The sequence below is a fragment of the Eptatretus burgeri genome, chromosome 1, assembly GCF_056783735.1.
Source record: "Eptatretus burgeri isolate ZD-2024b chromosome 1, Ebu_testis_v1, whole genome shotgun sequence".
Taxonomy (NCBI): Eukaryota; Metazoa; Chordata; class Myxini; order Myxiniformes; family Myxinidae; genus Eptatretus; species Eptatretus burgeri.
The window spans coordinates 44,927,255-44,952,302 of record NC_140961.1 but is presented as its reverse complement, the minus strand read 5'-3'; the positions used below and the strand labels follow the sequence as shown (position 1 = coordinate 44,952,302).

At 46.4% G+C, this 25,048-nt stretch overlaps 2 protein-coding genes across 7 annotated transcripts in view; one reads left to right on the top strand and one right to left on the bottom strand.

Annotated features, from left to right (window-relative positions):
- The window catches only part of MCM9 (minichromosome maintenance 9 homologous recombination repair factor), a 71,567-nt gene extending 52,910 nt beyond the window's left edge, over nucleotides 1–18,657 (top strand). Inside the window, exon 12 of one of the 3 annotated variants that reach the window (XM_085881480.1) lies at nucleotides 16,879–18,657. In XM_085881480.1, coding sequence (XP_085737606.1) covers nucleotides 16,879–18,430 — 1,552 coding nt within the window. In that variant the 3' untranslated portion in view covers nucleotides 18,431–18,657. The remainder of the gene's footprint in view (nucleotides 1–16,878) is intronic. The other 2 variants (XM_085881473.1, XM_085881476.1) reach the window with 2 other exon arrangements.
- Nucleotides 18,658–19,050: 393 nt separating this feature from the next.
- LOC147034364 (uncharacterized) overlaps nucleotides 19,051–25,048 on the bottom strand; it is a 117,857-nt gene continuing 111,859 nt past the window's right edge. For all 4 annotated transcript variants that reach the window (XM_085881517.1, XM_085881501.1, XM_085881508.1 and 1 more), the window contains exons 17-18: nucleotides 21,782–21,821; nucleotides 19,051–21,649 (exon numbers count right to left, since the gene is read on the bottom strand). In XM_085881517.1, the coding sequence (XP_085737643.1) occupies nucleotides 21,477–21,649; nucleotides 21,782–21,821 (213 nt within the window). In that variant the 3' untranslated portion in view covers nucleotides 19,051–21,476. The remainder of the gene's footprint in view (nucleotides 21,650–21,781; nucleotides 21,822–25,048) is intronic.

The following is a 25,048-nucleotide window of genomic DNA, read 5'->3' as shown; positions in this document are numbered from 1 at the left end:
GTTAGAGTGCGGACAGGAACGGATGGAAAACAGCATCGTGGTTGCCATGGCAACCACTTTAGATGACGAACGTATGTCCCGGCACACCGTCTCCAGTCTGTACCTGTGTACCAATGTACCAAATGTGAAAGTTGAAAACTTTAGGAGTTAGAGTGCGGACAGGAACGGATGGAGAACAACATCCTGGTTGCTATGGCAACCACTTTAGATGACAAATGTCACGACACACCGTCTCCACAGTCGGCACCTATGTTCCAAATGTGAAAGTTGAAAACTTTGGGAGTTTGAGTGCGGACAGGAACGGATGGAAAACAGCATTCTGGTTGCCATGGCAACCACTTTAGATGACGAACGTATGTTGCAACACACCGTCTCCAGTCTGTACCTGTGTACCAATGTACCAAATGTGAAAGTTGAAAACTTTGGGAGTTCGAGTGCGGACAGGAACGGATGGAAAACAGCATTCTGGTTGCCATGGCAACCACTTTAGATGACGAACGTATGTCGCAACACACCGTCTCCAGTCTGTACCTATGTACCAAATGTGAAACGTGACAGTTGAAAACTTTGGGAGCGAGAGTGCGGACAGGAACGGATGGAAAACAGCATTCTGGTTGCCATGGCAACCACTTTAGATGACGAACGTATGTCGTGACACACCATCTCCAGTTTGTACCTGTGTACCAATGTACCAAATGTGAAAGTTTAAAACTTTGGGAGTTCGAATGCGGACAGGAACGGATGGAAAACATCCTGGTTGCCATGGCAACCACTTTAGATGACGAATGTATGTCGTGACGCACCGTCTCCACAGTCTGTACCTATGTACCAAATATGAAACGTGAGTTGAAAACTTTGGGAGCGAGAGTGCGGACAGGAACGGATGGAGAACAGCATCCTGGTTGCCATGGCAACCACTTTAGATGACGAACGTATGTCGCGACACACAGTCTGTACCTATGTACCAAATGTGAAAGTTGAAAACTTTGGGAGTTCGAGTGCGGACAGGAATGGATGGAAAACAGCATCCTGGTTGCCATGGCAACCACTTTAGATGACGAACTTATGTCGCAACACACCGGCTGGAGTCTGTACCTGTGTACCAATGTACCAAATGTGAAAGTTGAAAACTTTGGGAGTTAGAGTGCGGACAGGAACGGATGGAAAACAGCATCCTGGTTGCCATGGCAACCACTTTAGATGACGAACGTATGTCGCAACACACCGTCTCCAGTCTGTACCTGTGTACCAAATGTGAAAGTTGAAAACTTTGGGAGTTAGAGTGCGGACAGGAACGGATGGAAAACAGCATCCTGGTTGCCATGGCAACCACTTTAGATGACGAACGTGTGTCGCGACACCGTTTCCACAGTCTGTACCTGTGTACCAATGTACCAAATGTGAAAGTTGAAAACTTTGGGAGCGAGAGTGCGGACAGGAACGGATGGAAAACAGCATTCTGGTTGCCATGGCAACCACTTTAGATGACGAACGTATGTCGCAACACACCGTCTCCAGTCTGTACCTGTGTACCAAATGAGAAAGTTGAAAACTTCGGGAGTTAGTGCGGACACAAACAGATGGAAAACAGCATCGTGGTTGCCATGGCAACCACTTTAGATGACGAACGTATGTCGCAACACACCGTCTCCAGTCTGTACCTGTGTACCAATGTACCAAATGTGAAAGTTGAAAACTTTGGGAGTTCGAGTGCGGACAGGAACGGATGGAGAACAACATCCTGGTTGCTATGGCAACCACTTTAGATGACAAATGTCACGACACACCGTCTCCACAGTCGGCACCTATGTTCCAAATGTGAAAGTTGAAAACTTTGGGAGTTTGAGTGCGGACAGGAACGGATGGAAAACAGCATTCTGGTTGCCATGGCAACCACTTTAGATGACGAACGTATGTTGCAACACACCGTCTCCAGTCTGTACCTGTGTACCAATGTACCAAATGTGAAAGTTGAAAACTTTGGGAGTTCGAGTGCGGACAGGAACGGATGGAAAACAGCATTCTGGTTGCCATGGCAACCACTTTAGATGACGAACGTATGTCGCAACACACCGTCTCCAGTCTGTACCTATGTACCAAATGTGAAACGTGACAGTTGAAAACTTTGGGAGCGAGAGTGCGGACAGGAACGGATGGAAAACAGCATTCTGGTTGCCATGGCAACCACTTTAGATGACGAACGTATGTCGTGACACACCATCTCCAGTTTGTACCTGTGTACCAATGTACCAAATGTGAAAGTTTAAAACTTTGGGAGTTCGAATGCGGACAGGAACGGATGGAAAACATCCTGGTTGCCATGGCAACCACTTTAGATGACGAATGTATGTCGTGACGCACCGTCTCCACAGTCTGTACCTATGTACCAAATATGAAACGTGAGTTGAAAACTTTGGGAGCGAGAGTGCGGACAGGAACGGATGGAGAACAGCATCCTGGTTGCCATGGCAACCACTTTAGATGACGAACGTATGTCGCGACGCACCGTCTCCACAGTCTGTACCTATGTACCAAATGTGAAAGTGAGTTGAAAACTTTGGGAGTTCGAGTGCGGACAGGAATGGATGGAAAACAGCATCCTGGTTGCCATGGCAACCACTTTAGATGACGAACTTATGTCGCAACACACCGGCTGGAGTCTGTACCTGTGTACCAATGTACCAAATGTGAAAGTTGAAAACTTTGGGAGTTAGAGTGCGGACAGGAACGGATGGAAAACAGCATCCTGGTTGCCATGGCAACCACTTTAGATGACGAACGTATGTCGCAACACACCGTCTCCAGTCTGTACCTGTGTACCAAATGTGAAAGTTGAAAACTTTGGGAGTTAGAGTGCGGACAGGAACGGATGGAAAACAGCATCCTGGTTGCCATGGCAACCACTTTAGATGACGAACGTATGTCGCGACACCGTTTCCACAGTCTGTACCTGTGTACCAATGTACCAAATGTGAAAGTTGAAAACTTTGGGAGCGAGAGTGCGGACAGGAACGGATGGAAAACAGCATCCTGGTTGCCATGGCAACCACTTTAGATGACGAACGTATGTCGCAACACACCGTCTCCAGTCTGTACCTGTGTACCAAATGTGAAAGTTGAAAACTTTGGGAGCGAGAGTGCGGACAGGAACGGATGGAGAACAGCATCCTGGTTGCCATGGCAACCACTTTAGATGACGAACGTATGTCGCGACACACAGTCTGTACCTATGTACCAAATGTGAAAGTTGAAAACTTTGGGAGTTCGAGTGCGGACAGGAATGGATGGAAAACAGCATCCTGGTTGCCATGGCAACCACTTTAGATGACGAACTTATGTCGCAACACACCGGCTGGAGTCTGTACCTGTGTACCAATGTACCAAATGTGAAAGTTGAAAACTTTGGGAGTTAGAGTGCGGACAGGAACGGATGGAAAACAGCATCCTGGTTGCCATGGCAACCACTTTAGATGACGAACGTATGTCGCAACACACCGTCTCCAGTCTGTACCTGTGTACCAAATGTGAAAGTTGAAAACTTTGGGAGTTAGAGTGCGGACAGGAACGGATGGAAAACAGCATCCTGGTTGCCATGGCAACCACTTTAGATGACGAACGTGTGTCGCGACACCGTTTCCACAGTCTGTACCTGTGTACCAATGTACCAAATGTGAAAGTTGAAAACTTTGGGAGCGAGAGTGCGGACAGGAACGGATGGAAAACAGCATTCTGGTTGCCATGGCAACCACTTTAGATGACGAACTTATGTCGCGACACACCGGCTCCAGTCTGTACCTGTGTACCAATGTACCAAATGCGAAAGTTGAAAACTTTGGGAGTTAGTGCGGACACAAACAGATGGAAAACAGCATCGTGGTTGCCATGGCAACCACTTTAGATGACGAACGTATGTCGCAACACACCGTCTCCAGTCTGTACCTGTGTACCAATGTACCAAATGTGAAAGTTGAAAACTTTGGGAGTTCGAGTGCGGACAGGAACGGATGGAGAACAACATCCTGGTTGCTATGGCAACCACTTTAGATGACAAATGTCACGACACACCGTCTCCACAGTCGGCACCTATGTTCCAAATGTGAAAGTTGAAAACTTTGGGAGTTTGAGTGCGGACAGGAACGGATGGAAAACAGCATTCTGGTTGCCATGGCAACCACTTTAGATGACGAACGTATGTTGCAACACACCGTCTCCAGTCTGTACCTGTGTACCAATGTACCAAATGTGAAAGTTGAAAACTTTGGGAGTTCGAGTGCGGACAGGAACGGATGGAAAACAGCATTCTGGTTGCCATGGCAACCACTTTAGATGACGAACGTATGTCGCAACACACCGTCTCCAGTCTGTACCTATGTACCAAATGTGAAACGTGACAGTTGAAAACTTTGGGAGCGAGAGTGCGGACAGGAACGGATGGAAAACAGCATTCTGGTTGCCATGGCAACCACTTTAGATGACGAACGTATGTCGTGACACACCATCTCCAGTTTGTACCTGTGTACCAATGTACCAAATGTGAAAGTTTAAAACTTTGGGAATTGGAGTGCGGACAGGAACGGATGGAAAACATCCTGGTTGCCATGGCAACCACTTTAGATGACGAACGTATGTCGCGACACACAGTCTGTACCTATGTACCAAATGTGAAAGTTGAAAACTTTGGGAGTTCGAGTGCGGACAGGAATGGATGGAAAACAGCATCCTGGTTGCCATGGCAATCACTTTAGATGACGAACGTATGTCGCGACACACCGTCTCCACAGTCTGTACCTATGTACCAAATGTGAAAGTTGAAAACTTTCAGTTAGTGCGGACACGAACGGATGGAAAACAGCATCCTGGTTGCCATGGCAACCACTTCAGATGACGAACGTATGTCGCGACACACCGTCTCCACAGTCTGTACCTATGTACCAAATGTGAAACGTGAAAGTTGAAAACTTTGGGAGTTTGAGTGTGGACAGGAACAGATGGAGAACAACATCCTGGTTGCTATGGCAACCACTTTAGATGTCGAACGTATGTCGCGACACACCGTCTCCACAGTCTGTACCAATGTACCAAATGTGAAAGTTGAAAACTTTGGGAGTTAGGGTGCGGACAGGAACGGATGGAAAACAGCATCGTGGTTGCCATGGCAACCACTTTAGATGACGAACGTATGTCCCGGCACACCGTCTCCAGTCTGTACCTGTGTACCAATGTACCAAATGTGAAAGTTGAAAACTTTAGGAGTTAGAGTGCGGACAGGAACGGATGGAAAACAGCATCCTGGTTGCCATGGCAACCACTCTAGATGACGAACGTATGTCGCGACACACAGTCTGTACCTATGTACCAAATGTGAAACGTGACAGTTGAAAACTTTGGGAGCGAGAGTGCGGACAGGAACGGATGGAGAACAGCATCCTGGTTGCCATGGCAACCACTTTAGATGAAAAACGTATGTCGCGACACACAGTCTGTACCTGTGTACCAAATGTGAAAGTTGAAAACTTTGGGAGTTGAGTGCAGACAGGAACGGATGGAAAACAGCATTCTGGTTGCCATGGCAACCACTTTAGATGACGAACTTATGTCGCAACACACCGGCTGGAGTCTGTACCTGTGTACCAATGTACCAAATGTGAAAGTTGAAAACTTTGGGAGTTAGAGTGCGGACAGGAACGGATGGAAAACAGCATCCTGGTTGCCATGGCAACCACTTTAGATGACGAACGTATGTCGCAACACACCGTCTCCAGTCTGTACCTGTGTACCAAATGTGAAAGTTGAAAACTTTGGGAGTTAGAGTGCGGACAGGAACGGATGGAAAACAGCATCCTGGTTGCCATGGCAACCACTTTAGATGACGAACGTGTGTCGCGACACCGTTTCCACAGTCTGTACCTGTGTACCAATGTACCAAATGTGAAAGTTGAAAACTTTGGGAGCGAGAGTGCGGACAGGAACGGATGGAAAACAGCATTCTGGTTGCCATGGCAACCACTTTAGATGACGAACTTATGTCGCGACACACCGGCTCCAGTCTGTACCTGTGTACCAATGTACCAAATGTGAAAGTTGAAAACTTTGGGAGTTAGAGTGCGGACAGGAACGGATGGAAAACAGCATCCTGGTTGCCATGGCAACCACTTTAGATGACGAACGTGTGTCGCGACACCGTTTCCACAGTCTGTACCTGTGTACCAATGTACCAAATGTGAAAGTTGAAAACTTTGGGAGTTCGAGTGCGGACAGGAACGGATGGAGAACAACATCCTGGTTGCTATGGCAACCACTTTAGATGACAAATGTCACGACACACCGTCTCCACAGTCGGCACCTATGTTCCAAATGTGAAAGTTGAAAACTTTCAGAGTTAGTGCGGACACGAACGGATGGAAAACAGCATCGTGGTTGCCATGGCAACCACTTTAGATGACGAACGTATGTCGCGACGCACCGTCTCCACAGTCTGCACCTATGTTCCAAATATGAAACGTGAAAGTTGAAAACTTTGGGAGTTAGAGTGTGGACAGGAACGGATGGAGAACAGTATCCTGGTTGCCATGGCAACCACTTTAGATGACGAACATATGTCGCGACACACCGTCTCCAGTCTGTACCTATGTCCCAAATGTGAAACGTGACAGTTGAAAACTTTGGGAGCGAGAGTGCGGACAGGAACGGATGGAGAACAGCATTCTGGTTGCCATGGCAACCACTTTAGATGACGAACGTATGTCGCAACACACCGTCTCCAGTCTGTACCTGTGTACCAATGTACCAAATGTGAAAGTTGAAAACTTTGGGAGTTCGAGTGCGGACAGGAACGGATGGAAAACAGCATCCTGGTTGCCATGGCAACCACTTCAGATGACGAACGTATGTCGCGACACACCGTCTCCACAGTCTGTACCTATGTACCAAATGTGAAACGTGAAAGTTGAAAACTTTGGGAGTTTGAGTGTGGACAGGAACAGATGGAGAACAACATCCTGGTTGCTATGGCAACCACTTTAGATGTCGAACGTATGTCGCGACACACCGTCTCCACAGTCTGTACCAATGTACCAAATGTGAAAGTTGAAAACTTTGGGAGTTAGAGTGCGGACAGGAACGGATGGAAAACAGCATCGTGGTTGCCATGGCAACCACTTTAGATGACGAACGTATGTCCCGGCACACCGTCTCCAGTCTGTACCTGTGTACCAATGTACCAAATGTGAAAGTTGAAAACTTTAGGAGTTAGAGTGCGGACAGGAACGGATGGAGAACAACATCCTGGTTGCTATGGCAACCACTTTAGATGACAAATGTCACGACACACCGTCTCCACAGTCGGCACCTATGTTCCAAATGTGAAAGTTGAAAACTTTGGGAGTTTGAGTGCGGACAGGAACGGATGGAAAACAGCATTCTGGTTGCCATGGCAACCACTTTAGATGACGAACGTATGTTGCAACACACCGTCTCCAGTCTGTACCTGTGTACCAATGTACCAAATGTGAAAGTTGAAAACTTTGGGAGTTCGAGTGCGGACAGGAACGGATGGAAAACAGCATTCTGGTTGCCATGGCAACCACTTTAGATGACGAACGTATGTCGCAACACACCGTCTCCAGTCTGTACCTATGTACCAAATGTGAAACGTGACAGTTGAAAACTTTGGGAGCGAGAGTGCGGACAGGAACGGATGGAAAACAGCATTCTGGTTGCCATGGCAACCACTTTAGATGACGAACGTATGTCGTGACACACCATCTCCAGTTTGTACCTGTGTACCAATGTACCAAATGTGAAAGTTTAAAACTTTGGGAGTTCGAATGCGGACAGGAACGGATGGAAAACATCCTGGTTGCCATGGCAACCACTTTAGATGACGAATGTATGTCGTGACGCACCGTCTCCACAGTCTGTACCTATGTACCAAATATGAAACGTGAGTTGAAAACTTTGGGAGCGAGAGTGCGGACAGGAACGGATGGAGAACAGCATCCTGGTTGCCATGGCAACCACTTTAGATGACGAACGTATGTCGCGACACACAGTCTGTACCTATGTACCAAATGTGAAAGTTGAAAACTTTGGGAGTTCGAGTGCGGACAGGAATGGATGGAAAACAGCATCCTGGTTGCCATGGCAACCACTTTAGATGACGAACTTATGTCGCAACACACCGGCTGGAGTCTGTACCTGTGTACCAATGTACCAAATGTGAAAGTTGAAAACTTTGGGAGTTAGAGTGCGGACAGGAACGGATGGAAAACAGCATCCTGGTTGCCATGGCAACCACTTTAGATGACGAACGTATGTCGCAACACACCGTCTCCAGTCTGTACCTGTGTACCAAATGTGAAAGTTGAAAACTTTGGGAGTTAGAGTGCGGACAGGAACGGATGGAAAACAGCATCCTGGTTGCCATGGCAACCACTTTAGATGACGAACGTGTGTCGCGACACCGTTTCCACAGTCTGTACCTGTGTACCAATGTACCAAATGTGAAAGTTGAAAACTTTGGGAGCGAGAGTGCGGACAGGAACGGATGGAAAACAGCATTCTGGTTGCCATGGCAACCACTTTAGATGACGAACGTATGTCGCAACACACCGTCTCCAGTCTGTACCTGTGTACCAAATGAGAAAGTTGAAAACTTCGGGAGTTAGTGCGGACACAAACAGATGGAAAACAGCATCGTGGTTGCCATGGCAACCACTTTAGATGACGAACGTATGTCGCAACACACCGTCTCCAGTCTGTACCTGTGTACCAATGTACCAAATGTGAAAGTTGAAAACTTTGGGAGTTCGAGTGCGGACAGGAACGGATGGAGAACAACATCCTGGTTGCTATGGCAACCACTTTAGATGACAAATGTCACGACACACCGTCTCCACAGTCGGCACCTATGTTCCAAATGTGAAAGTTGAAAACTTTGGGAGTTTGAGTGCGGACAGGAACGGATGGAAAACAGCATTCTGGTTGCCATGGCAACCACTTTAGATGACGAACGTATGTTGCAACACACCGTCTCCAGTCTGTACCTGTGTACCAATGTACCAAATGTGAAAGTTGAAAACTTTGGGAGTTCGAGTGCGGACAGGAACGGATGGAAAACAGCATTCTGGTTGCCATGGCAACCACTTTAGATGACGAACGTATGTCGCAACACACCGTCTCCAGTCTGTACCTATGTACCAAATGTGAAACGTGACAGTTGAAAACTTTGGGAGCGAGAGTGCGGACAGGAACGGATGGAAAACAGCATTCTGGTTGCCATGGCAACCACTTTAGATGACGAACGTATGTCGTGACACACCATCTCCAGTTTGTACCTGTGTACCAATGTACCAAATGTGAAAGTTGAAAACTTTGGGAGTTCGAGTGCGGACAGGAACGGATGGAAAACAGCATTCTGGTTGCCATGGCAACCACTTTAGATGACGAACGTATGTCGTGACACACCATCTCCAGTTTGTACCTGTGTACCAATGTACCAAATGTGAAAGTTGAAAACTTTGGGAGTTCGAGTGCGGACAGGAACGGATGGAAAACAGCATTCTGGTTGCCATGGCAACCACTTTAGATGACGAACGTATGTCGCAACACACCGTCTCCAGTCTGTACCTATGTACCAAATGTGAAACGTGACAGTTGAAAACTTTGGGAGTTCGAGTGCGGACAGGAACGGATGGAAAACATCCTGGTTGCCATGGCAACCACTTTAGATGACGAATGTATGTCGTGACGCACCGTCTCCACAGTCTGTACCTATGTACCAAATATGAAACGTGAGTTGAAAACTTTGGGAGCGAGAGTGTGGACAGGAACGGATGGAGAACAGCATCCTGGTTGCCATGGCAACCACTTTAGATGACGAACGTATGTCGCGACACACAGTCTGTACCTATGTACCAAATGTGAAAGTTGAAAACTTTGGGAGTTCGAGTGCGGACAGGAATGGATGGAAAACAGCATCCTGGTTGCCATGGCAACCACTTTAGATGACGAACTTATGTCGCAACACACCGGCTGGAGTCTGTACCTGTGTACCAATGTACCAAATGTGAAAGTTGAAAACTTTGGGAGTTAGAGTGCGGACAGGAACGGATGGAAAACAGCATCCTGGTTGCCATGGCAACCACTTTAGATGACGAACGTATGTCGCAACACACCGTCTCCAGTCTGTACCTGTGTACCAAATGTGAAAGTTGAAAACTTTGGGAGTTAGAGTGCGGACAGGAACGGATGGAAAACAGCATCCTGGTTGCCATGGCAACCACTTTAGATGACGAACGTGTGTCGCGACACCGTTTCCACAGTCTGTACCTGTGTACCAATGTACCAAATGTGAAAGTTGAAAACTTTGGGAGCGAGAGTGCGGACAGGAACGGATGGAAAACAGCATTCTGGTTGCCATGGCAACCACTTTAGATGACGAACTTATGTCGCGACACACCGGCTCCAGTCTGTACCTGTGTACCAATGTACCAAATGCGAAAGTTGAAAACTTTGGGAGTTAGTGCGGACACAAACAGATGGAAAACAGCATCGTGGTTGCCATGGCAACCACTTTAGATGACGAACGTATGTCGCAACACACCGTCTCCAGTCTGTACCTGTGTACCAATGTACCAAATGTGAAAGTTGAAAACTTTGGGAGTTCGAGTGCGGACAGGAACGGATGGAGAACAACATCCTGGTTGCTATGGCAACCACTTTAGATGACAAATGTCACGACACACCGTCTCCACAGTCGGCACCTATGTTCCAAATGTGAAAGTTGAAAACTTTGGGAGTTTGAGTGCGGACAGGAACGGATGGAAAACAGCATTCTGGTTGCCATGGCAACCACTTTAGATGACGAACGTATGTTGCAACACACCGTCTCCAGTCTGTACCTGTGTACCAATGTACCAAATGTGAAAGTTGAAAACTTTGGGAGTTCGAGTGCGGACAGGAACGGATGGAAAACAGCATTCTGGTTGCCATGGCATCCACTTTAGATGACGAACGTATGTCGCAACACACCGTCTCCAGTCTGTACCTATGTACCAAATGTGAAACGTGACAGTTGAAAACTTTGGGAGCGAGAGTGCGGACAGGAACGGATGGAAAACAGCATTCTGGTTGCCATGGCAACCACTTTAGATGACGAACGTATGTCGTGACACACCATCTCCAGTTTGTACCTGTGTACCAATGTACCAAATGTGAAAGTTTAAAACTTTGGGAATTGGAGTGCGGACAGGAACGGATGGAAAACATCCTGGTTGCCATGGCAACCACTTTAGATGACGAACGTATGTCGCGACACACAGTCTGTACCTATGTACCAAATGTGAAAGTTGAAAACTTTGGGAGTTCGAGTGCGGACAGGAATGGATGGAAAACAGCATCCTGGTTGCCATGGCAATCACTTTAGATGACGAACGTATGTCGCGACACACCGTCTCCACAGTCTGTACCTATGTACCAAATGTGAAAGTTGAAAACTTTCAGTTAGTGCGGACACGAACGGATGGAAAACAGCATCCTGGTTGCCATGGCAACCACTTCAGATGACGAACGTATGTCGCGACACACCGTCTCCACAGTCTGTACCTATGTACCAAATGTGAAACGTGAAAGTTGATAACTTTGGGAGTTTGAGTGTGGACAGGAACAGATGGAGAACAACATCCTGGTTGCTATGGCAACCACTTTAGATGTCGAACGTATGTCGCGACACACCGTCTCCACAGTCTGTACCAATGTACCAAATGTGAAAGTTGAAAACTTTGGGAGTTAGGGTGCGGACAGGAACGGATGGAAAACAGCATCGTGGTTGCCATGGCAACCACTTTAGATGACGAACGTATGTCCCGGCACACCGTCTCCAGTCTGTACCTGTGTACCAATGTACCAAATGTGAAAGTTGAAAACTTTAGGAGTTAGAGTGCGGACAGGAACGGATGGAAAACAGCATCCTGGTTGCCATGGCAACCACTCTAGATGACGAACGTATGTCGCGACACACAGTCTGTACCTATGTACCAAATGTGAAACGTGACAGTTGAAAACTTTGGGAGCGAGAGTGCGGACAGGAACGGATGGAGAACAGCATCCTGGTTGCCATGGCAACCACTTTAGATGAAAAACGTATGTCGCGACACACAGTCTGTACCTGTGTACCAAATGTGAAAGTTGAAAACTTTGGGAGTTGAGTGCAGACAGGAACGGATGGAAAACAGCATTCTGGTTGCCATGGCAACCACTTTAGATGACGAACTTATGTCGCAACACACCGGCTGGAGTCTGTACCTGTGTACCAATGTACCAAATGTGAAAGTTGAAAACTTTGGGAGTTAGAGTGCGGACAGGAACGGATGGAAAACAGCATCCTGGTTGCCATGGCAACCACTTTAGATGACGAACGTATGTCGCAACACACCGTCTCCAGTCTGTACCTGTGTACCAAATGTGAAAGTTGAAAACTTTGGGAGTTAGAGTGCGGACAGGAACGGATGGAAAACAGCATCCTGGTTGCCATGGCAACCACTTTAGATGACGAACGTGTGTCGCGACACCGTTTCCACAGTCTGTACCTGTGTACCAATGTACCAAATGTGAAAGTTGAAAACTTTGGGAGCGAGAGTGCGGACAGGAACGGATGGAAAACAGCATTCTGGTTGCCATGGCAACCACTTTAGATGACGAACTTATGTCGCGACACACCGGCTCCAGTCTGTACCTGTGTACCAATGTACCAAATGTGAAAGTTGAAAACTTTGGGAGTTAGAGTGCGGACAGGAACGGATGGAAAACAGCATCCTGGTTGCCATGGCAACCACTTTAGATGACGAACGTGTGTCGCGACACCGTTTCCACAGTCTGTACCTGTGTACCAATGTACCAAATGTGAAAGTTGAAAACTTTGGGAGTTCGAGTGCGGACAGGAACGGATGGAGAACAACATCCTGGTTGCTATGGCAACCACTTTAGATGACAAATGTCACGACACACCGTCTCCACAGTCGGCACCTATGTTCCAAATGTGAAAGTTGAAAACTTTCAGAGTTAGTGCGGACACGAACGGATGGAAAACAGCATCGTGGTTGCCATGGCAACCACTTTAGATGACGAACGTATGTCGCGACGCACCGTCTCCACAGTCTGCACCTATGTTCCAAATATGAAACGTGAAAGTTGAAAACTTTGGGAGTTAGAGTGTGGACAGGAACGGATGGAGAACAGTATCCTGGTTGCCATGGCAACCACTTTAGATGACGAACGTATGTCGCGACACACCGTCTCCAGTCTGTACCTATGTCCCAAATATGAAACGTGACAGTTGAAAACTTTGGGAGCGAGAGTGCGGACAGGAACGGATGGAGAACAGCATTCTGGTTGCCATGGCAACCACTTTAGGTAACGAACTTATGTCGCGACACACCGTCTCCAGTCTGTACCTGTGTACCAATGTACCAAATGTGAAAGTTGAAAACTTTGGGAGTTCGAGTGCGGACAGGAACGGATGGAAAACAGCATCCTGGTTGCCATGGCAACCACTTTAGATGACGAACGGATGTCGCGACACACAGTCTGTACCTATGTACCAAATGTGAAAGTTGAAAACTTTGGGAGTTCGAGTGCGGACAGGAATGGATGGAAAACAGCATCCTGGTTGCCATGGCAATCACTTTAGATGACGAACGTATGTCGTGACGCACCGTCTCCACAGTCTGTACCTATGTACCAAATGTGAAAGTTGAAAACTTTCAGAGTTAGTGCGTACACGAACGGATGGAAAACAGCATCGTGGTTGCCATGGCAACCACTTTAGATGACGAACGTATGTCGCGACGCACCGTCTCCACAGTCTGCACCTATGTTCCAAATATGAAACGTGAAAGTTGAAAACTTTGGGAGTTAGAGTGTGGACAGGAACGGATGGAGAACAGTATCCTGGTTGCCATGGCAACCACTTTAGATGACGAACGTATGTCGCGACACACCGTCTCCAGTCTGTACCTATGTCCCAAATGTGAAACGTGACAGTTGAAAACTTTGGGAGCGAGAGTGCGGACAGGAACGGATGGAGAACAGCATTCTGGTTGCCATGGCAACCACTTTAGGTAACGAACTTATGTCGCGACACACCGTCTCCAGTCTGTACCTGTGTACCAATGTACCAAATGTGAAAGTTGAAAACTTTGGGAGTTCGAGTGCGGACAGGAACGGATGGAAAACAGCATCCTGGTTGCCATGGCAACCACTTTAGATGACGAACGTATGTCGCGACACACAGTCTGTACCTATGTACCAAATGTGAAAGTTGAAAACTTTGGGAGTTCGAGTGCGGACAGGAATGGATGGAAAACAGCATCCTGGTTGCCATGGCAATCACTTTAGATGACGAACGTATGTCGCGACACACCGTCTCCACAGTCTGTACCTATGTACCAAATGTGAAAGTTGAAAACTTTCAGAGTTAGTGCGGACACGAACGGATGGAAAACAGCATCGTGGTTGCCATGGCAACCACTTTAGATGACGAACGTATGTCGCGACGCACCGTCTCCACAGTCTGTACCTATGTACCAAATGTGAAACGTGAAAGTTGAAAACTTTGGGAGTTTGAGTGTGGACAGGAACAGATGGAGAACAACATCCTGGTTGCTATGGCAACCACTTTAGATGTCGAACGTATGTCGCGACACACCGTCTCCACAGTCTGTACTAATGTACCAAATGTGAAAGTTGAAAACTTTGGGAGTTAGGGTGCGGACAGGAACGGATGGAAAACAGCATCGTGGTTGCCATGGCAACCACTTTAGATGACGAACGTATGTCCCGGCACACCGTCTCCAGTCTGTACCTGTGTACCAATGTACCAAATGTGAAAGTTGAAAACTTTAGGAGTTAGAGTGCGGACAGGAACGGATGGAAAACAGCATCCTGGTTGCCATGGCAACCACTCTAGATGACGAACGTATGTCGCGACACACAGTCTGTACCTATGTACCAAATGTGAAACGTGACAGTTGAAAACTTTGGGAGCGAGAGTGCGGACAGGAACGGATGGAGAACAGCATCCTGGTTGCCATGGCAACCACTTTAGATGAAAAACGTATGTCGCGACACACAGTCTGTACCTGTGTACCAAATGTGAAAGTTGAAAACTTTGGGAGTTCGAGTGCGGACAGGAACGGATGGAGAACAACATCCTGGTTGCTATGGCAACCACTTTAGATGACAAATGTCACGACACACCGTCTCCACAGTCGGCACCTATGTTCCAAATGTGAAAGTTGAAAACTTTGGGAGTTTGAGTGCGGACAGGAACGGATGGAAAACAGCATTCTGGTTGCCATGGCAACCACTTTAGATGACGAACGTATGTTGCAACACACCGTCTCCAGTCTGTACCTGTGTACCAATGTACCAAATGTGAAAGTTGAAAACTTTGGGAGTTCGAGTGCGGACAGGAACGGATGGAAAACAGCATTCTGGTTGCCATGGCATCCACTTTAGATGACGAACGTATGTCGCAACACACCGTCTCCAGTCTGTACCTATGTACCAAATGTGAAACGTGACAGTTGAAAACTTTGGGAGCGAGAGTGCGGACAGGAACGGATGGAAAACAGCATTCTGGTTGCCATGGCAACCACTTTAGATGACGAATGTATGTCGTGACGCACCGTCTCCACAGTCTGTACCTATGTACCAAATATGAAACGTGAGTTGAAAACTTTGGGAGCGAGAGTGCGGACAGGAACGGATGGAGAACAGCATCCTGGTTGCCATGGCAACCACTTTAGATGACGAACGTATGTCGCGACACACAGTCTGTACCTATGTACCAAATGTGAAAGTTGAAAACTTTGGGAGTTCGAGTGCGGACAGGAATGGATGGAAAACAGCATCCTGATTGCCATGGCAATCACTTTAGATGACGAACGTATGTCGCGACACACCGTCTCCACAGTCTGTACCTATGTACCAAATGTGAAAGTTGAAAACTTTCAGTTAGTGCGGACACGAACGGATGGAAAACAGCATCGTGGTTGCCATGGCAACCACTTTAGATGACGAACGTATGTCGCGACGCACCGTCTCCACAGTCTGCACCTATGTTCCAAATATGAAACGTGAAAGTTGAAAACTTTGGGAGTTAGAGTGTGGACAGGAACGGATGGAGAACAGTATCCTGGTTGCCATGGCAACCACTTTAGATGTCGAACGTATGTCGCGACACACAGTCTGTACCTATGTACCAAATGTGAAAGTTGAAAACTTTGGGAGTTGGAGTGCGGACAGGAACGGATGGAAAACAGCATCCTGGTTGCCATGGCAACCACTTTAGATGACAAACGTATGTCGTGACACACCGTCTCCACAGTCTGTACCTATGTACCAAATATGAAACGTGAAAGTTGAAAACTTTGGGACTTGAGTGCGGACAGGAACAGACGGACAGACAGACAGACGGACGACCGGTATCACATAATATCACAGTGTGGTGGATAAAAACATTAGAAAGGAAAAAAATAACTTGCACCAAAAACTAACATTTTCATGCTGACGACGCTCATGCCAGGGGTATCGCTATCACTCTGTTTTTCAAACAGGCGAGCTAAAAACTGCATTGATAGAAAAGTAGACAGAGAGAATGGTCAGAGCTGTTGAGGAAGTAAAAAAAAAAAAAAATTGCTTTTTGAAAAGGGGAAGGTTCAAACAAAAGGGAAACCAAGAGTTTGCGTTGCCTTTGCTGCTTAATGGTGTACTGTATTTTATTTTTTGATGCAAGATATAAAGTTGAAAATGTAATCATGATCTGATCTTGTAATTGTTGTTGCTTTTTGAACTTGAACATTCCCCACCCCCGTACAGGTTACATCTGAGAAATCAAGATACTTCAACTCATCTGTCAGATCTGTTTTCCTCACCTGGCCAAATGAATGGCCCCTCTCAGAGACACCCTCCTCTCTCACCCCCTCTCAGGGACACCCAGTCCCTGCGCCCGCCAGCGCCTCCACACTCACTCGGGCAGGTTCCATCCCCACCCCAGCCTGCACCCCATCCTTTGCCTCAGCCCTCTTCGCCGGTCATTCTACCTTTTGCTTTGGACTGTGACAAGGCACCAAGAACAGAGGGTATGGTGACATCAACACCCTGCGATATGTTCTCCCGTTCAAATACAAGTAATTTCCCCCCATTACTGTCTCAGATTCATAAAGAAGAGAGAAAAACACAGAAAGAAGAAAAGAGTATGATTTGTGAGAACCAGCTTCAAAGAAATGATAATGGTGAAGCTCATATTCGAAGTAATGATGTAATCTGTGGTCAAGAGAAGAGTCATTGCAAAACAAGGCCAAGATCTGAACCCCAAGGTGAAAATCACAAAAGCATCATGAAGAGCTCAAATTTTGGCCACAATTCCAGCGAGACTCAAAACCATGCAGACAGACTGCTCAAGTTTGTTTTTGCTGTGAAGGGACAGTTACGGCACCCAGCAGAGGCGGAGAGGGGTGTCGCGGCCAAGGGGCGAGCGGAGGCGGAGAGGGGTGTCGCGGCCAAGGGGCGAGCGGAGGCAGAGGGGGATGCCGAGGGGCGAGCGGAGGCGGAGAGGGGTGCCGAGGGGCGAGCGGAGGTGGAGAGGGGTGCCGAGGCGGAGAGGGGTGACGCGGCCGAGGGGCGAACGGAGACAGAGAGGGATGCCATGGCCGAAGGCCAAGATTTGTGCAGGAAGGATTATGCAGCTCAACAAAATGAGAAGTCCAGCAAAAGGTCTTGCAAAAGAAATTCATTATCATTAAAGGGAAAAAGCAATGCTGAAGACGCTCTGGGATGTGTACACAGGGATTATGATGGATGTCCTCAGAGATCGAGCTCAACAGATAATGTTCCCACTAGACTGACAGAAGACATTGTTATCAATGGCCAAAGAAGAGACGCAGAAGAGAAAAGGCCCGGCGAACGAAATACAAAAACACCTTGTGCAAATGTGTCAGCACATACGCTTGCTCGGCTGGCAGAGTTTGCGTTTGCTTCGCCATCACAATTGAACTCCTGTACAGTCAGCCGGTTGCTGAGCCCTTGTGCTTCTCGGAAGGGTGATGAAATGACTAAAGATAGGAAGGAGATGAACTGTGATAAGGCAGCAAGGAAAGTTACAGATGACCACACAACAGTAGCTGGTGAGGAATCACATACGAGGACATCTGTCACTTGTACAAGGGTGACAAGCATGTCCGAATCTGTCGCAAGAGTGGATAAGGTAATGCGAGGTGGTGATAATGAGAATCATGATGGAGTAGGAGGTAATAACTCTTTGGATTGTGGGTTGGGAAGCTGCGACGTAGAATTCCTTGATGAGGATGACGATGATGATTTGGGTACCAGCTGGTTCCAGTTATCAGCAAAGAAGGCAAGGAAATGTTAAGAATGACATCTAGAAAAACTTGCCTTGTGTGACAAAATGAACTTTGTAAATATTACACCACATCACCAGCTGCTGAAGGTTGCATTGAACCAAGAATAATTTGTCTGCTCTTAAAGTGATAATGGCAAAATACATTAAACAAGTGCACCACTACTTGCCTGGTGATGACACAGCACTCTGCAACCCATGGGGGGGGGGTGGGGGGCACGATTCTACATGAGTGCAGAATATCCCACAAACTCTCACATTCTGCCATGCACTGTTGGAAGTAATGCAGAATTTGAACAAATAAATGCACAATTTGAATCATGTGAAGATGCATTTGTCATTTTAAAATAAATTAGTAGGCTCTCATCCCTTTAACTATGTCACTATAATTACCAGGTGAAGAATGTTTCCTTCCTCCAGAGGTCATTCACATTTGACTCGTAAAAACAAAGGTCAATGGGGACATTTTTAGTAAGGTGGGGAGGGAAAGTGGATTGCTAAAGAAAGAGGGATCCTGTGAGGTTGTAGCACAAGAGCCCATGGCTCGCAGGTAGGGAGAAGAAGACGACCAGACTATGCTGAGGCCAAGTTTATCAGAGCATGCTCCTTTGAAATAAAATCAGTCAAGCACATAATAAAGATAATTTTTACTCTGCTGTTAGCCAAGTTTCTCACCTCTGAGGTCAGATTCGAGTACAAACTTGTTACAACCAGTTCAAGCCGGTTCCACATTTTGGTTCCAACTAGATTCAGCCTTTCCATTGCAGAATATGATTAAGGTAAATATTATTTCAACTTGTGTACAAACTTGTCACCAGTTCAAACCGGTTTTAACCCATCCACACCAGTTTATATTGATGCAAAACCATTTCATGTACAATTTGCTTCAAACAGGTTTCGACAAACTGACGTACGAGATCATTTTTGTTTTCCCTTTACGACATGGAGTAACCTTCCTCAGATATTCCATTCGTTGCTTCCATGTACATCACATGGTATACTACAACATTAGACTCTATAAAAAATAGGTTATCCTGAAAAGAGGAAAGTGAAAAGCAAACAGCTCGGTCTTTCTCCTTAAGGAATAAATACTCATTTTTATTTTATTTAAACTGATACTTGTTTTACCAAACGACATTCAAAAAGGAAGTACTTGTAAAATGGATTAACATATCTACATATTGCGCTAAAATGGGTGCCGAGCAGCTCCAGTGCCGATTACCTTTCTCATGCCCCAGGTTTGAGACATCTCACTTTATACGCACCATGGACTTTTGCTTACCAAGTACCGGTTACAGACTGCCCCCCCCCCCCAAAATGTTCGTCTAGCCATAGATTTGTTACGAAGTAGCCTACGAACAACTCCTTTAAGGTTTATTTGAACGAAGCACTGGGAAGGAAATAATCTCGTGTGGAATGCTTGTGACGTCATCAATAATGCTCGGGTCCCGCTCATTTCCACGTTGCACACAGCAAAGGGATTGTCCCATTAATGGTGACCAATGTTAATTTGGGATTAAACATGCAAAAGTGAGATGAGATAAAAGGCGGCAGAAAAATAGACATTTTGCTGAACTCGGGTCTGCTTGCGCTGGCGGTCGTCGGCGGCGTCGACATGCATTTTAAAAAATAATCTTTCGGAAACATGAAAAATATCCACTGGATTTGAAGACTTCCACCCCACCCCCCCGCCCCCCAAACCAAAATTATGCACAAACGTCTCACGTACGGTTTTTAGACGTGCCGAGAATCCCGTAAAAGGCATCAGTTTAAGATGGCACTTGGTTTTGGCTGTGACTACAAACCCTCATTGTCCTTAGTGCAGTGGCTTAACCACGTTTTACAGAAAAAAAAATAAACAAAACAGTGGGGCCAGACGTCACCTCAAAATACACAAGCTGTCATCTTTAACAAAAAATCTCGGAAAAATACTAATTATAATTTTTGTAAGGAGGTTTGCTCGAGAGATGCCACCTCCAAAGCAGACATTATTGGTTTCAATAGGGCTTTTTCATTGCTCCAGTGGAAAAGACCAATGGCCAAAGACCTGCATCAGCAGAATCCAGACATTCTGGTATCAAGCGATATGTGTGGCAAAGGAAATCTCTTTTGAGTAATACCTATTGGGCAAGTGGTGAATCGCAGGCAACGCGACGCAGGAGCGAGAGACAGCTTACAGGTATAAAATGGAACGGTGCATGGTCCCCATAAAGGATAGCTCATGATGAAGCCTTTGGAAAAAAAAAATTAAAAGAAGTGAAATAAATGTGAACAAGTTGGAGAAAATACAGTGCCAAGACGTTTTTCACAGAGAGATTTGCACTCCAATCGGTGCAAGAAAAGGATTTTGCCCACAAAGCATAGCAGCCATGAAAAGGATATTTTGGGAATAATGTGTCCAACTCAAGTGGTTTGTCAAGACAAAGGCCAGAAGGGAATGAAAAGGTGGGGCAAAAAAAAAAAAAGAAAGAGGGAGAGGGAGAGGGAGAGAAAGGGTGCGACAGGGTTCCATGAGAAGATGGGAGTCTTTATAGATGCTGAATTACAACAACCTAGGATGAGTAGTGATTTGGAACTTGCATTACGCTTCATCACATTAGGTTGCAACCTGCTATATCAAATTGATATATTTTGGCTATGGCTAATTCGAACATGCAACATGTATCACTACCTTCTCAAGCTTCACCTGTACTTAAAAAAAAATTAAATACAATGGTCTGAATTTCTTTTAAACAAACAAAAAAAAATTCTTCATTTCACTCTTCAACCAAACAATCCAAGGTTTGTGGGCATTTTGGAAGCTGCCTTCGTTGTAAAGTGCACTGGACAATTATTGCGATAATACAGATTGCTATGCTTCTGCTATGAGTTGGATAGGCCACTAGGTAATTCTATTATCCTGCAAAGAGAAGTATTCAAACTAAAATGCAAAGAAGCATTACATCACGGTACAAAAAAGGAAATCCTCATAAAGGTCTTCAATGCTAACTGCCCTGTCCTCTCTCAAAAAGAAAAATTCTAAAAAAAAAACAAAACAACTAACTGCTGCACGCTGATGTCACAGTGCCTTCACATAATTGGATGGAAATAGGCCTGTGACCCCACCCAGTTCTCCTTCCCACCAATCAGAATGTTGCTTCTTGGTGACAGTGATCACTTGACCCACACAGAAGCTTATCTCGTCGCAGTTGTGCGCGGTGTAGTTGTAAAGTCCAACGACCCTTCCCAAGCCTGCAGGTGGTAAACATCACAATCATGTATGGGGGACAGTGGAAAATCTTTGAGGATCGACAGGGTGGACAAATCTGGAAACAAAAAATTGAGTGAAACATCATAGTGTACATGTAAATCATCACAGTGTACCTGTCTTCTTGCCAAATGCCCAGGATGGATTGTTTGTTTCCTGAGAAAAGTAAAACATCGAGTCAACCACAGGAACTGGGCAAAACAGAATCAACCTTGAAAAGCTCTTACATGACCAAACCCAACCTTCAAGTGAGATGACTGAAGTTTCAATAATTCTCAGACTTAAAGACTGATACCCATTTTAAAAAAGGAAAAGCAAACACCATTGATCTGGCAAACCAAGTGGAATGGTGTAGAGGGGAGGGAGTGATGCAACAAGCTAACCAGATTGCGTAATTGTTAAAGCGCCCCCTCTGAATATGGGAGGTTGGAGGTTCGAACCCGACCCTGGCCAAGACATACCAAAACTAAAAATGGTACGTGCTGCTGCCTTGCTTGACGTTCGGCATTTGAAGGGATAGAGGAAGGACAAATAACCATGGGTTTGCAACACGAGCGTAGGCTTTGTTGTTCCTATATTATTAAGCTGATAGATCCATCCATCTATTGTTATCATATAATACATGGCAGTTAGGAATCAAAACAGTCAAACTTCTCACCCACCTCTGTACCAACAACTCAGCAAACAGTCGACCAGTTTTAGGCTCCACATGACCACGCCCATACACTGTGCCCATCACATTTATTGTTCACGAAATCCCCGAGGAGGTATTCGTTCGTGTGGGTGGGAGGGGCAACCTCGCTGAATGATCTTCCTTATTCCATCCCGCTTGACCAGGCATGAACTCGTGGTGCCTGGAACGGCTCAACTGTTTGCTTAGTTGTTGGTACTGAGGTCAAAAAACAGGTGGTGATGCAAAACCTGTTCAAGTAGAGTGGATTGTGGTACAAGCACCTCCAGTGGGGCAGATAACAGCAATTTTTGAGAGGAATCGTGCAAATGATGATACAAGCATCAAATTTGGCACATTTGTTCTCCAGGGAATTCTAATCAAATCTGCCTGATTGGCCATTTGAAAATCCAAATTTTGAAAAAAGAAAATATAAACTTCAAAAAAGTCAAGATCACGAATCAATGTTGGATGCTGGCTGAGATTGGTGAATGTTTCAGAAACATCATTAAAGACGTTCCAAGTCTGCCATGCAGTTTTCTTCCCTTTACCGTGGAAGGCATACACGATGTCACATCCAGTGAACGCATGGAAGTATGGGATCCCTCTAGCTTTCTCAGGTCCTATTGCAGAAACTTCCTCATGGACTGGAATCCATCGTGCCTTGGCTCCTTGGCCAAAGGCAATCCACATGTTCTCAAGACCTAGTTCCTGTAAGGATGGCAGTACAGATATTGCTATGACTTGTACGTCCGTGTCATTGGCCTGAATGATAATGGACTTGCTACCATCCGTCGTTGCATCCCTGGCGTGTACAAATATTCGAGTGTCAGTTTCTTCATGACAACATGGAGACACAGCATCCAGTGACTTCCTTGTGTTGCTAATGGCATCTTCTCCTTTTGTGACAATGACTGCTTGTCATCTGTGCTTCACACATCTTTTCTGCAAGGAAGTGAAACAGCTCAGTCTTGTTGCTGTCATCTCGAAGAAAGCTTCTCCAGTTACTTGGGGTCTTACTGGTTCCTGTCACTCTTCTTCTGATTCCTTGCCCCCTTTTCGACCTTGCCTCGGACTTCAGACTTGACTTCTTGTATACATCAAACACTACGTCCACCCTCTCGTACCTGGCACCATAGGATTCCACCTTTGGGATGATGTCTTCTTTTGCATAGTCATCAAATATCTTTGAAGTGCGTGGAGGTAGGGCATTGATAAGTGCTGAGCCATCAATGATGATTGCATCTCCCCTTGGTTCTCTGTCTGGGATGTTCACTTGCGCTTCAAGAATTTCAGGCAGCTGTGACTTCAAATTTTTTTGAATTTTTTTTTTTTTAATTTAAATTTTTTCAAAATTTGGATTTTCAAATGGCCAATCGGGCAGATTTGATCAGAAAGCCCTGCAGAACAGAAATGCCAAATTTGATGCTTGTATCATAATTTGCACGATTAAACTACTATCTACTACACTACTCCAACCGGAAGATTAAATGGGGAAGTTCCACCGAGTTGCTGACAAAATGTTATGAGGTACATCAATTAATCGTCATGTTATCTGCCCCAAGATGGGCCCACCAAGTACTGCCTTTAGCAGAGGTAACAGATTCGTCCTAATGCAGTCAGGTCAGGTCAGGTATGGGAACATGTGCCAGAACAGCGAGTCACTGCGTCCACTTTCCGCCAGTACTTCAGGGGCCTCAGTCTGGCCTTCCCCCAGGCAGATACCAGGCCCATCCCCATCTCCTTGAGATGCTGGTCAACCTGCTGCAACCACGAGGCACGCAGTCGGCCCATTGGCCTCCTCCACTCACGAGACTCCCTCGCTGAGAGAATCTGGTGAGCAGGATCAGCGTCAGGAAAACGAGCCACATGTCCATACAGCCGCAACTGACGCTCACGGACCATGCAGGTAACAAATCTCATCCGAGTCTCTCTCAGCAACCGCTCGTTGGACACAAAATCTGACCAGCAATAGCCAAGGATTCTCCGAAGAGACCTGGTACCAAAGGAATTAAGTCTATGTCTCAGATCCTTGGTCAGAGTCCAAGTCTCACATCCATAGAGCAAGACTGGAAGCACCAAGGACCTGAAGACTTGGACTTTCGTCCTCCCGCACAGGTACCGGCAGCGCCACACCCCATGATCCAGTGAATCCATGACTCCCCAGGCCTGACCCAGACGTCTATTGACCTCTGACTCACAGCCAGCAGAGACATGAATATCACTGCCAAGGTAAGTGAATCTCTCCACGACCTCAACATCCTCACCACAAACAGACACAGACAGGACAGCAGCATCCAAGATGTCATTGAAACCCTGGATCCTAGTTTTGACCCAATAAACCCGTAATCCCAGCGGCTCCGACTCCTCATTCAGCAGCTCGAGGGCCTCCAAAAGGATATCTAAAGTCTCTGCAAAGATGACTGCATCATCTGCGAAATCAAGGTCCGAGATGTTGACATTTCCAAACGATGCACCGCAGCTTGATCTTTCCGACATCCTCCCTAAAATCCAGTCCATACAAGTGCTGAAAAGTGTGGGGGCAAGTACACACCCCTGACGAACTCCAGTAACAACTGGAAATAAGTCAGAGATGGTACCACCACACTTCACAGCACTATCAGTACCAGAGTAGAGTTCAGACAGCAGATAAATCAGTTTTGGTGGCACCCCATGAAGACCAAGAATCCTCCAGAGGACATCCCGATTCACT